The sequence below is a fragment of the Oncorhynchus tshawytscha genome, linkage group LG33 (genome assembly GCF_018296145.1).
Source record: "Oncorhynchus tshawytscha isolate Ot180627B linkage group LG33, Otsh_v2.0, whole genome shotgun sequence".
NCBI classification, from domain to species: Eukaryota; Metazoa; Chordata; class Actinopteri; order Salmoniformes; family Salmonidae; genus Oncorhynchus; species Oncorhynchus tshawytscha.
This window is the reverse complement of record NC_056461.1, coordinates 37,168,321-37,181,897: the sequence shown is the minus strand read 5'-3', so window position 1 is coordinate 37,181,897 and position 13,577 is coordinate 37,168,321. Positions and strand designations below refer to the sequence as shown.

The 13,577-nt window shown below is 43.3% G+C and overlaps 1 protein-coding gene across 2 annotated transcripts in view; it reads left to right on the top strand.

Moving 5' to 3' along the window:
• Positions 1–12,871, top strand: part of LOC112231401 (GRB10-interacting GYF protein 1) — a 33,840-nt gene extending 20,969 nt beyond the window's left edge. For both annotated transcript variants that reach the window (XM_042311361.1, XM_024398136.2), the window contains exons 20-25: positions 576–751; positions 897–1,057; positions 6,157–6,320; positions 9,610–9,657; positions 9,804–9,912; positions 10,703–12,871. In XM_042311361.1, the coding sequence (XP_042167295.1) occupies positions 576–751; positions 897–1,057; positions 6,157–6,320; positions 9,610–9,657; positions 9,804–9,912; positions 10,703–10,770 (726 nt within the window). In that variant the 3' untranslated portion in view covers positions 10,771–12,871. The remainder of the gene's footprint in view (positions 1–575; positions 752–896; positions 1,058–6,156; positions 6,321–9,609; positions 9,658–9,803; positions 9,913–10,702) is intronic.
• The last annotated feature ends 706 nt before the right edge of the window (positions 12,872–13,577 follow it).

Sequence of the window (13,577 nt, the reverse complement as noted above, 5' to 3'; positions counted from 1 at the left end):
CACGTTGGCAGGTGGTCAGGACTCCACAATGCAAACATTTCTCTCGCATTTCTGTTGTTCTGCCCCTGAACAAGGCAGTAAACCCACTGTTCCTAGGCCGTCATTGTAAATAAGAATTTGTTCTTAACGGACTTGCCTAGTTAAATAAAGGTAAAAAAGACAAAAATATATATGTTTGGGTTACTGTACCACCAACTGAATTTTGCTTTGCCCGGAGTACCCCTAAAGTACCCCCTCGTGCATTTTACCAGTAACCCCATAGACTTCTCAAGTACCCCCTGTGAATAGGCTAAGTAGCCCCAGTGACCCTAGTACCCCTGGTTGGGAATCACTGGTCTAATTGACTCTGAAGTCTACTAAAGTGTGACTTTGTCCATCTGATTCTTGGCTATTTACATTGTTTTGTTCATAAACAAGGTTTTTCAATGTTTTGAGTTTGCTTCAACTCCTAGCGAAGACACACTAGTGGGGGGGGGGGTGTAATTATGGCAAAAATATATTTGGGCTGGTGGACCAGGCCCTGGTAACCAGTAGTGTGACCCATGTCCCTCTGTTCTTTCTCTGTCTTCCTCCAGCATGGAGGCCTGTCTATGGGTCAGTGGGGTGAGGGGTCTGTGGGCATGTGGTCTGGTGGGGGCATGGAGCCCAAAGGCAGCTCTGGAGGTATGGGTGTCTGGGAGGAGGCTGTGAAGAACCAGAACAGCCTCCGCAACATGGGCATGAAGAACAGCCGCAGCAGCCCCTCTCTTAGGTACGCCTCACTGTGTGTGTGTGTGTGTGTGTGTGGTGCATTGTGTTTACCTCTGTTTAAAGCTGTGTGTTAACGTTTTGTGTGTATGTAAACTGTTTCAAGGCCTGTGTGTGTGTTTAAACATGGTTTCCGTGTCCACCTGCAGCGAGCAGTACATGTTAAGGAAGAAGCGTACAGAGGAGGAGGACAAATTGCTGAAGCTGCTGCAGGGCATGAAACCCCAGGACGGCTTCACCACCTGGTGTGAACAGATGCTGCACGCGCTCAACACCTCCACTAACAACTCTCCCTCCTCGTCCCTGGATGGTAACGAATGCTCCACCTCTTTCACTTCATCACTGGATCTGTGTCCCTGCGACCGGCCCCATGAATATATTCAAATATAATGTCATCACTCATTCACACTATCTGGGTGTGCACCAGCTCATGCTTTTTTTATGCCTCTAATCACTCTGACATCAATGCAAATATATTCAAAACGATTTCCTGTCCGCCCCCCCAAAAATATGAAAAGCCGATAAATAAATTTTGCTCCGGCTAATTGTCTGGGAGAAGAAAAAATTTCCCATTGCAAAAAATAATAGTTGTTAGCCTATTAATAAATGGGAAATACCAGTCGATGGAAATACATTTGACCAGTCATGCTTATCGGTCTATAGGTTAGTTAGCATAATTAACCTATTTTCATTAGTCCAGCATCTTATCACATGCTGACAGCATACAGATAGAGCCTAGTTTCAGCTGAAACTCTGCCAGACAGCACGAGAGCAACTGCTACAGCTCCTCAAACAGCATGTGCATTGCTGCTGTAGTGAAACGTGCTTTTATAAGTCCAATCATTGCATAGCAATTCTAAATATTTTTCAACTGGTAATTGAAGTGCACTTCCCATTCGTCATTCAAGTGCATAGGCAACGGTAGGCAGGCATCAGAACCACTTTGCAATGAGCTGGAGGCAGTAGCCTATGCATATTATGAGGCATGTCTTGCCTTGCTTCAAAAGCTAAAATCCGACCATATCGTGGAAGCAATTATTTTATAAAGACTTCCATATGCCATTGCAACCTGATGCCTATTTCTCTTATGTTCTATTTGTTTTCAAATCAACTTTCAATGTCCAGCAGCCAAAGGCACAGTTCTAGTCATATTAGCAACCCATGCTTGTTGTTGCATCTTTAATCTCCCCTCTTTCAAAATTTTGAATGGATATTTTCATCTGTCAAATGAAACCGGTTGCGTGTGCGGTGCGCTTTTGACAACGTTGTGGAATGAACATTCTCGTGTAACCTACTGTCTTGTGCACGTTGCTGTGCTTATGATGTGAAGAAACATTTTGCATCAGCCTTAGGGCTGTATTACCGCCACACTGGTGGTCACGAGTCATGAAGGCATTTAGTCACGGTAATTAGGCTTCTCCAACCTCTGATGCTGCTGCTGGTCATTTGTAGCCTACCAAACTTGTAGCCTACCAAAATTGCCTGCTACTCAGCACTATTGTGTCTCTAATCACTCTAAGCTATAAAAAGAAGGCACTGTGATGCCAAAAAGTTGGTTGTTTTTTTTACCCAATGAATTAATGGGAGGTTATACATGTAGAGTGTGCGAGTCTTTGTTTTTATAGCTTACAGTTTATTCACCGTTATTCAGCATCTCTACACTGAATTATTTTCTTGGGTGTGCGCAAGCTCATGCTTTTTATCACTCTGACATCAATGTAGATTTTTAGATTTTCTAATACATTTAACACTTCATGAGAGCCCATGAGCTCATGTTGTGCAACATTAATGCACTGTGTGTGTGTGTATATATATTTGCGGCAATCTCAGAACTATTCCATTGCGGAGCCTCCAGTGGCATGCAGAGCCCGTACTGCATCGCCATGCGCCTCCAAAATTTTGTAACAATGCAGTGGGCTCTGTATAACTCCGCATTGACATGATTGGTTGAGGGCGGTATATCCTGTAGAAAGAGAACAAACTCACTTCCTTGACAACAGCTCTGCACTGCGCCACAAAGCGCAAGTAAACTCAGCAAGAAAAGAAATGTCCCATTTTCAGGACCCTGTCTTTCAAAGATAATTTGTAAAAATCCAAATAACTTCACAGATCTTCATTGTAAAGGGTTTAAACACTGTTTCCCGTGCTTGTTCAATGAACCAAAAACAATAATTAATGAACATGCACCTGTGGAACAGTCGTTAACCTCTCTAGGGTATGTGGGACGCTAGCGTCCCACCTGGCCGCCATCCAGTGAGATTGCAGAGCACCAAATACAGAAATACTCATTATAATAAAAAAGAAAAGATAGGTTTAAAGATTAACTTCTTCTGAATCCAACCATGGTGTCAGATTTAAAAAATGCTTTATGGCGAAAGCATACCATACAATTATTTGAGAATATAGCCAAGCAGACAAATCATTACAAACAGTAACCAGCCAAGTAGAAGAGTTACACAAGTCAGAAATTGAGAGAAAATGAATCCCTTACCTTTGCTCTTCATATGGTTGCACTCAGAAGACATTAATTTATTCAATAAGTCTCTTTATATCCAAAAACCTCCGTTTTGTTCGCTCATTTTCTTCAGTAATCTACAGGCTCAAATGCAGTCACCACAGACAGAAAATCCTAATTGTATCTGTAAAGTTCGTAGAAACATTTCAAACGATGTTCATAATCAATCCTCAGGTTGTTTTTAGCCTAAATAATCGATGATATTTCAACCGGACAATAACGTCGTCAATATAAAAGGTAAACAAGAAAGGCACTCTCTCGGCGGCGCGCATGAAAAAGCTCTGTGACACGGCAGGGTCCACTCATTCAGACTCCTCTTACTCCCTCATTTTTCAGAATACAAGCCTGAAACAATTTCTAAAGACTGTCATCTAGTGGAAGGCATAGGAACTGCAATTTGAGTCCTAAGTCAAAGGATACTGTAATGGCATTGAATAGAAAAATCCTACTTCCTGAATGGATTTTTCTCAGGTTTTCGCCTGCCAAATCAGTTCTGTTATACTCAGACACTATTTTAACAGTTTTGAAAACTTTAGTGTTTTATATCCACATCTACCAATTATATGCATATCCTATCTTCTGGGCCTGAGTAGAAGGCCGTTTAATTTGGGCATGCTTTTCATCCAAATTTCCAAATGCTGTCCCCTACCCTAGATGGGTTAAGACATTAACTGCTTACAAACGGTAGGCAATTAAGGTCACAGTTATGCAAACTTAGGAAACTAAATAGGACTTTCTACTGACTCTGAAAAACACCAAAAGAAAGATGGCCAGGATCCCTGCTCATCTGTGTGAACATGCCTTAGGCATGCTGCAAGGAGGCATGAGGATTGCAGATATGGCCAGGGCAATAAATTGCAATGTCCGTACTGTGAGACGCCTAAGACGGAGCTACAAAGGGACAGGACGGAAAGCTGATAGTCCTCACAGTGGTTGTCACACCACGTGTAACAACACCTGCCCAGGAGCGGTACATCCGAACATCACACCTGTGGGACTGGTACAGGGTGGCAACAACTGCCCGAGTTACACCAGGAACGCACAATCCCTCCATCAGTGCTCAGACTGTCTGCAATAGGCCTAGAGAGGCTGGACTGAGGGCTTGTAGGCCTGTTGTATGCCAGGTCCTCACCAGACATCACCGGCAACAACGTCGCCTATGGGCACAAGCCCACCGTCGCTGGACCAGACAGGACTGGCAAAAAGTGACGAGTTGCGGGTTTGTCTCACTGGGGGGATGGTCGGATTCACATTTATCGACAATGGAATGAGCGTTACACCGAGGCCTGTACTCTGGAGCGAGATCGAGGTGGAGGTTCCGTCATGGTCTGTTGCGGTGTGTCACAGCATCATCGGACTGAGCTTGTCATTGCAGGCTATCTCAACGCTGTGCGTTACAGGGAAGACATCCTCCTCCCTCATGTAGTATGCTTCCTGCAGGCTCATCCTGACATGACCCTCCTGCATGGCAATGCCACCAGCCTTACTGCTTGTTCTTTGTGTGATTTCCTGCAAGACCGGAATGTCAGTGTTCTGCCATGGCCAGCGAAGAGCCCGGCTCTCAATCCCCCCCCAGAAATGTCCGGGAACTTGCAGGTGCCTTGGTGGAAGAGTGGGGTAACATCTCACAGCCAGAACTGGCAAGTCTGGTGCAGTCCATGAGGAGGAGATGCACTGCAGTACTTAATGCAGCTGGTGGCCACACCAGATACTGACTGTTACTTTTTGATTTTGAACCCCAGTTTGTTCAGGGAAACATTATTCCATTTCTGTTAGTCACATGTCTGTGGAACTTGTTCAGTTTGTCTCAGTTGTTGAATCTTATGCTCATACAATTATTTACTCATGTTAAGTTTGCTGAAAATAAATGCAGTTGACAGTGAGAGGACTTTCTTTTTTTGCTGAGTTTAGTATGAATTCCCTGACTGCTGCTGAGGCCGTATCACCGTAAATGCTCCATGGCCTATGCAGACATTGGATTGATCATGCTCCCAGATGCACAATGCACTTGTCTCTCCAGAATGCGCGTTCTCTCGCCAATTTGTGCACATCCATTGTTTCATAATTGAATTGTGTGAATTGTTTGACTATTGGTGAATATTAATTCCCAATTACAAAAATCACCAGTACAGTACATTTACCCTTCATTCCTATAATTTTTAAACTACGATGTTTGTTACTTTGGTGACTGTAATTTCTGTCAATGCATTCAATATTATTATTTCAGCCTTCCCATTCTCATTGTCGGAGTGCACAACCTATGCTAAATTTGTGAGAAACGAGTTTTGGTTTATTTCATTCCATTTACAAGTTTTGTGAATTTAGTCAGCGTCTTTTGTCTGGAGCGCTCCTGTCAATGTTAGGATGCGCACGCATAGAAGTAGACCTATAGGCTACCTGGCCTGCATATAAATGTGCCCATTTGGGGATCTGAGAGTTTCTGATTGGCTTAACGCACCACCGCTAACGTCCTGTGGAGCTTCTCAAAGTAAGGTTTTCTTCGCCTTCGACTTTTTTCCTCATGGTTATCTAGGTCTCCTGCGCCCTCTTGAGGCATTTGTCTTATTTCATCAAACCGTAAGCTAAATGCATAGTTGATTTTATTAAAACGCATAATGTATGTCTATCTATGGAAATATGCACGTTTGAAATTTTAGACCAATGAATTGGTCGAAAGCACAGACTGCTTTCGGTCGACCAAGATCCATTTTAGTCGGGGGCAGCCCTAATTAAAATTTTGCTGCCCGGCACCATATTTTCCTAAAAGAAACTTTGCTTCACACCTACGCAAACATTTCCTCAGTTGCCAGACTCCCTGGCTCCAGAATTTCCTCTCTTGCTCAACCTTTTCCCCTGGTTTTAAGTGTAAATGTCTGTGGTCTTCCTGTGAGCAGTAGCCACCATCGTGGCCTATCTGAAGGAGGTGGAGTCTCCCTACGAAGTCCTTGACTTTATCCGCTCCTACCTGGGCGACACTGTGGAAGCCAAAGAGTTTGCCAAGCAGTTCCTGGAGCGGCGTGCCAAACAGAAAGCCAACCACCAGAGGCAGCAACAGCAGGTGTGTGTTATATGTATATTGAACAAATATAAACGCAACATGCAACAATTTCAAATATTTTAGCGTTACAGTTCATGTAAGGAAATGAGTCAGTTGAAATGAATTCATTAGGTCCTAATCTATGGATTTCAAGATGGGAATACAGATATGCATCTATTGATCACATGTATGTTAAAAAAAAGCATGGATCAGAAAATCAGTCCAGTATCTGGTGTGACCACCATTTGCCTCATGCAGCGTGACACATCTTCACATGGAGTTGATCAGGCTGTTGATTGTGGGCTGTGGAATGTTGTCACACCCACTTCAATGGCTGTGCGAAGTTGCTGGATATTGGCGGGAACTGGAACACATTGTCGATCCAGAGCATCCCAAACATGCTCAATGGGTGACGTCTGAGTATGCAGGCCATTAAGGAACTGAGAGATTTTCAGCTTCCAGGAATTATGTACAGATCCTTGCGACATGGGGCCGTGCATTATCATTCTGAAACATGAGGTAATGACGGCGGATGAATGGCATGACAATGGGCCTCAGGATGACGTCACGGTATCTCTGTGCATTCAAATTGCCATAGATAAAATGCAATTGTGTTCGTTGTCTGACGCTTATGCCTGCCCATACCATAACCCCACCACCACCATGGGGCACTCTGTTCACAACGTTGACATACACGTCTGGCAACGGCCCGCTACAGTTGAAACCCGGGACTCATCTGTGAAGAGCACTCTTCACCAGTGGCCATTGAAGGTGAGAATTTGCCCACTGAAGTTGGTTACAATGCCAAACTGCAGTCAGATCAAGACCCTGGTGAGGATGACGAGCACGTAGATGAGCATCCCTGAGACAGACAGTTTCTGACAGTTTATGTAGAAATTCTAGAGTTGTACGAACCCAGTTTCATCACCTGTCGGGGTGGCTGGTCTCAAACGATCCTGCAGGTGAAGAAGCCTGATGTGGAGGTCCTGGGCTGGCTTGGTTACATGTGGTCTGGGGTTGCGAGGACGGTTGGACGTACTGCCAAATTCTCAAATTATGGTATCGAAATAACATTAAATTCTCTGGCAACAGCTCTGGTGAACATTCCTGCTGTCAGTTGCACGCTCCCTCAAAACGTGAGACATCTGTGGCTTTGTGTTGTGACAAAACTGCACTTTTAAGAGTAGCCTTTTGTCCCCAGCACAAGGTTCACATGTGTAATGATCATGCTGTTAAATCAGCTTCTTGATATACCATAAATGGCAGGTGCATGGATTATCTTGGCAAAGGAGAAATGCTCACTAACAGTGATGTAAACACATTTTTGCACAGAATCTGAGAAATAGGCTTTTTGTGTATGGAATATTTCTGGAATCTTTTGTTTCACCTCACGAAACACTGGACCAACACTTTACATGTTGTGTTTATATTTTTGTCCAGTATAATAATAAATATACACTGCTCAAAAAAATAAAGGGAACACTAAAATAACACATCCTAGATCTGAATGAATGAAATATTCTTATTAAATACTTTTTTCTTTACATAGTTGAATGTGCTGACGACAAAATCACACAAAAATTATCGATGGAAATCAAATTTATCAACCCATGGAGGTCTGGATTTGGAGTCTCACACAAAATTAAAGTGGAAAACCACACTACAGGCTGATCTAACTTTGATGTAATGTCCTTAAAACAAGTCAAAATGAGCCTGAGTAGTGTGTGTGTGGCCTCCACGTGCCTGTATGACCTCCCTACAACGCCTGGGCATGCTCCTGATGAGGTGGCGGATGGTCTCCTGAGGGATCTCCTCCCAGACCTGGACTAAAGCAACCGCCAACTCCTGGACAGTCTGTGGTGCAACGTGGCGTTGGTGGATGGAGCGAGACATGATGTCCCAGATGTGCTCAATTGGATTCAGGTCTGCGGAACGGGTGGGCCAGTCCATAGCATCAATGCCTTCCTCTTGCAGGAACTGCTGACACACTCCAGCCACATGAGATCTAGTATTGTCTTGCATTAGGAGGAACCCAGGGCCAACCGCACCAGCATATGGTCTCACAAGGGGTCTGAGGATCTCATCTCGGTACCTAATGGCAGTCAGGCTACCTCTGGCGAGCACATGGAGGGCTGTGCGGTCCCCCAAAGAAATGCCACCCCACACAATGACTGACCCACTTCCAAACCGGTCATGCTGGAGGATGTTGCAGGCAGCAGAACATTCTCCACGGCGTCTCCAGACTGTCACGTGCTCAGTGTGAACCTGCTTTCATCTGTGAAGGGCGCCATTGGCGAATTTGCCAATCTTGGTGTTCTCTGGCAAATGCCAAACGTCCTGCACGGTGTTGGGCTGTAAGCACAACCCCCACCTGTGGACGTCGGGCCCTCATACCACCCTCATGGAGTCTGTTTCTGACCGTTTGAGCAGACACATGCACATTTGTGGCCTGCTGGAGGTCATTTTGCAGGGCTCTGGCAGAGCTCCTCCTGCTCCTCCTTGCACAAAGGCAGCGGTCCTGCTGCTGGGTTGTTGCCCTCCTACGGCCTCTTCCACGTCTCCTGATGTACTGGCCTGTCTCCTGGTAGCGCCTCCATGCTCTGGACACTACACTGACAGACACGGCAAACCTTGCCACAGCTTGCATTGATGTGCCATCCTGGATGAGCTGCACTACTTGAGCCACTTGTGTGGGTTGTAGACTCCGTCTCATGCTACCACTAGAGTGAAAGCACCGCCAGCATTCAAAAGTGACCAAAACATCAGCCAGGAAGCATAAGAACTGAGAAGTGGTCTGTGGTCACCACCTGCAGAGCCACTCCTTTATTTGGGGGTGTCTTGCTAATTGCCTATAATTTCCACCTGTTGTCTATTCCATTTGCACAACAGCATGTGAAATTTGTTGTCAATCAATGTTGCTTTCTAAGTGGACACTTTGATTTCACAGAAGTGTGATTGACTTGGAGTTACATTGTGTTGTTTAAGTGTTCCCTTTTTTTGAGCAGTGTATATTCTGTTTAGCAGACTCTTTTATCCAGAGCAGTTTAGTCATGTGTGCATACATTTATGTGTAGGTGGTACCTGGAATCAAACTACCCTGACCACTACCCTGGCATTACAAGTGCCATGCTCTACCAACTGAGCTACAAAGGACATTAGCGTATTTTGTGTATTTCGTTGACCAAAAAATTACAATTAAATCGTTTTCAATCCCACTTTGTAACACAATAAAATGTGAAGTCCAATGGGGATGTTTGTGGTGTGGATGTGTAAGAGATTATAAGTAACCAACATCCCTCTCCCCCACCAGTTATCAAAAGAAGTTCCAGGACTGTCCTTGAACAACTTTCCTCTACAGGTAGGCTCCACCTCAAGTCATGACCAACACTCTTTTTATAATATCAGTCTATACTTTTCTAATGTTTGAGCACTTATTGGAATTTGCAAATACACAATACATTGTCGGTAACCACGTTTTTCTCTCCCCCTCTCTCATCTGTGTAGTCCATGTTCCAGGCAGCCCAGATGGGGAAGGGAGGAATGTATGACAGCCAAGCTGCAAAGATGAAGAAGAAACAGACCATGATGCTTCACTCCGACCCCAGCATCTTAGGTATGCGAACACTCACTCAATAATACATACAGTATATTTATTAAATGTCTCGCAGCACAGTGAAAAGTAAACTGAGTGAAGTATTGAATAGTTGATGTTTTTATATGCAGGTGTTAGTCTTATCAAAGAGTAATAACTGGAAGGACAGGCCAAGTTTATTCATCCCATTGGGTCGTATAGCTGCAAAGACAAGATATGACGATACATATCTTGTATCGTCATACCGACACATCTAGACAGCCTATACATGTCTGTTGCTAGGCAGGAACTTAATTGGTTCCTCTCACTGGTGTAGTCATGGTCCTGCCTGATGCTAGAACCTTCATGTAGATGTGTAAAATAAAACTGTAGTAGCAGGGTCGCTAGGGTGTGCCCCTCTGGCCCGCCTCCAAGGTTTCTTCTCACTTCTGTTGACTTGACCTTGAGCCGAATTCCTTGCTCCTCCGTAGTTCTGCAGTTGGCCTGCCTTATCAAAAACTAACTGTTGCCCTTTGCCTCCCTCAGTAGCTTTCCATACTCATTCCATATTCACCCTTCATTGACACAGAACATAAATAGTTATCATACATGTAATGTAATCAGTAAGTTCGTTCTCAACTAGCCTACATGGTTAAATAAAGGTGAAATAAATGTTAAAATATATAGTGATATTTATGTATTAAGTTACTCTCCCATTTTGGGTTCTATCTACAGAATACCGTAAACTTCTGAAATGTACTTTCCAGATGTGAAAAGTAGTGGAATCCATGCTGGATGTGAATAGAAGTGAGCCATGGTGTTTCTCCTGCAGGATATTCATTCCTGGGCGCAGGGGACAGGATGAGCCTGGGCGAGATGGAAACAGTGGAAGATTATTGATCCACAGCATCTACCTGAATCCACCTGAGGCCTTATACCTGGCATACGACACACACACACACACACACATTCACAGACCGACATACACACACACACACACATTCACAGACCGACATACGCACACACACTGACGAATGTGCACTGCTGAGCTACTTTGCCCCCTCTTGAATGAGGACCTTGTAAAGTACTGTTTTCTCCCTCGTCTCTCAGTGAGGGGCCGGTAGGGGTGTGCAGAGAGGAGTACCCTTCCGCACTTCTTACAGTTAAGCACCTTAAACTAAACTAATGCACTTTATTACATGGGGTTTCAATATTTGAAATGAAGTTTTGCCTGTTTTTTGTTTGTTGGTTTTAGGATGCAAAATTTGCATATATTATGTCTATGATATGAATATACACAAGTGGATGTGTGTGTGCAAACATACCCAAGTAAGGAACTGGAGGTTACATCTCTGATAATAATGGTGAGCGGTTGGGGGAGTGATGAGCATTTGGTTTAGAAAGTATATTCTTTTTTGAAAAGAGACACTGTTGTTTTTTAAACATTTTATATAAAATGTAAAGCTATAGCAAATTTGCATTTTAAGAAAAACTTGAATGTTTGCACTTACAAAAACAAACAAAAGTTGTTGTGGATAAGTAGTGGAAGAAAAATATGTTTCTGAATGCTGGTGTCTGTGTGGTAGACTCAAAGCCTGCACACTTTTTATTGCTTACAGAGATGCATAAAAAGGCCATGTTTTTACTTTGTTCCATGAAACTTGTTTTTACTTTGTGAAGGATGTATGCAATTTGTGCCCATGTTAGATGTATGAGTGATGAGTAGCCAATGAATGTGTGCATGTTATTTTTGTACATGGGTTCTTTAAGCGAGAGTGGGAGTGGATAGGGCTCTTTTCATCCAATCTTTCACCAGCTCCTCATCCCCTAAATGACTTCATGATGGTCTGTGTTTCTGTCCAGTTACCTGAATGGCCACTCGTTTTCTGGCATTGGTGCTTCGCTGCCCTCATGCTCTTCTCTCGCGACGAGTCACGGGTATACAGGCTCTGATTCGCTGATTGAACTGTGAAAGCAAATGTCTTGTTTCAAGGCAGATTTCCGAGGAATATTTTACTGCAGTACAGGCCCTGTCTCTCCATCTCACTCTTGTTAAAAGAACCATAAATAATTCTGTTTAATAATTCTCTTCCTTGTGGTTATGAAAGTTGGTAAGACCAGAGAAGTTCCTTGCATTTTTCAAGGGGATCTATTGCCTTTACCGACATGCCAGTGTTGAGGTCTTGCTTTCCTGTTTCCAGGTTGTTTTGCAAGCTATTGCCACTGCTTGTGTGAACCCTGGTTTTTATAGCTAGAGTCCTCTCTTTTGTTGCTTTTTGAACATGTTTGTCTGTTTAAAACAGTGGGAAAGTATTTGGACTTGATGATATGGAGCACTTTTGAGGCTGCTAAGCTTTTGTATTTTTATATTGTTTTTTTTTTTTTGCTTCTTGTAATTTCTTATATCTAAAAAAAAAAAAAAAAAAAAAAAATTTAAATGAATGTATTCCAAAAACAGAACAGTGCAGTGAGATGAAGCCAGACTTTAAACAAATGATAATGCGGAGAGTTGTGGGGATAAAGTATTAGAGTCCCTGAAGATGAGATACTGTAAATTAAACTGAGGTGGACACCGCTGAACACACTGCCTACTGCTCTCTGAAGAACTTCTCGTAATAAGATGAAGACGTCTGTCCATCACCAAGCAATGTTGTCGTCCTCGATAGTCTCTGGATACAGCGGCAAATCCTTTCAAACATGATGGACTCATTACAAACCTATATACCGAGGAAATGGCATGGAAAATGTAGCAGTAGTTTTTCAACAGATGAATCTGTCACCTTTTGATCTTTGAATGTCTGGGTTGCAACTTTATTAATTGTCTTCTTTCTCTAATTGCCTACAACTTGTGAAAATGGAGAGTTTGAAGATGTGGCCGGAGGAATGATCGGTACTTCATCTGCAAACTGAAACGGTCTTCGCTTTAACCATTTTTTTTTATTCATACAAGTCTGGATTATATTTTTTATTTAAAAAAAAAAAATCAAGAGAAAAAGGAGAATGGACAATTTTGTTTTAGACTGGTGACAACTAATATGTGGTTATCATTTGAATCCATGTGTTTCTCAAGAAGAGATCCGGAGATTACGTGAGGAGATGGATAAAAAAATCTATGACTCCTTTCACGCTTGTTCCTCAGGCCAGCCTCCTTGCCATAGCTGATCCCCCTCTGTACAACATACTGTGCAACATGTCTCATGGGGTTTGGTGGGCTGGGACCATGTGACTATAGGTTGCCAGTTTTAAATTATGGACATTTTAAAGAGATTCAACAAATGTTAAAAGAAATTTAAATATACTGGAGAGAACATATTTTTATAACACAGGCCTCCAATTGGAACCTTTTGAAACCCAAAACTACTGGACAATGGACTGATGGGAGGGGGAGGGGGTCAAATTTGTTCATCTTCCACTTGTGCTTTTGTTGGTTTTAGTCACAGAACAAACAGAGTGTAGGGAGATGGACAGGTTTTGGACTATGAGATGCCCCTGTCTCCTTGTATTTACTCTTCTACTGGACACAGATTGCCTTTCCCTGGACATTCTCCACAAGAAAGGACAGCATTGAGGATGACCTTGACACAGATTCTTTGGTGTATCAGAACAATACTGCACTGACCTTCAGAGAGCCACAGAAGGCAAGTTGATGTGACCATCTGCTTTTAGGAAGGGGCTCACTGGGGGAAAATGTATATTCTTTGTTAGAT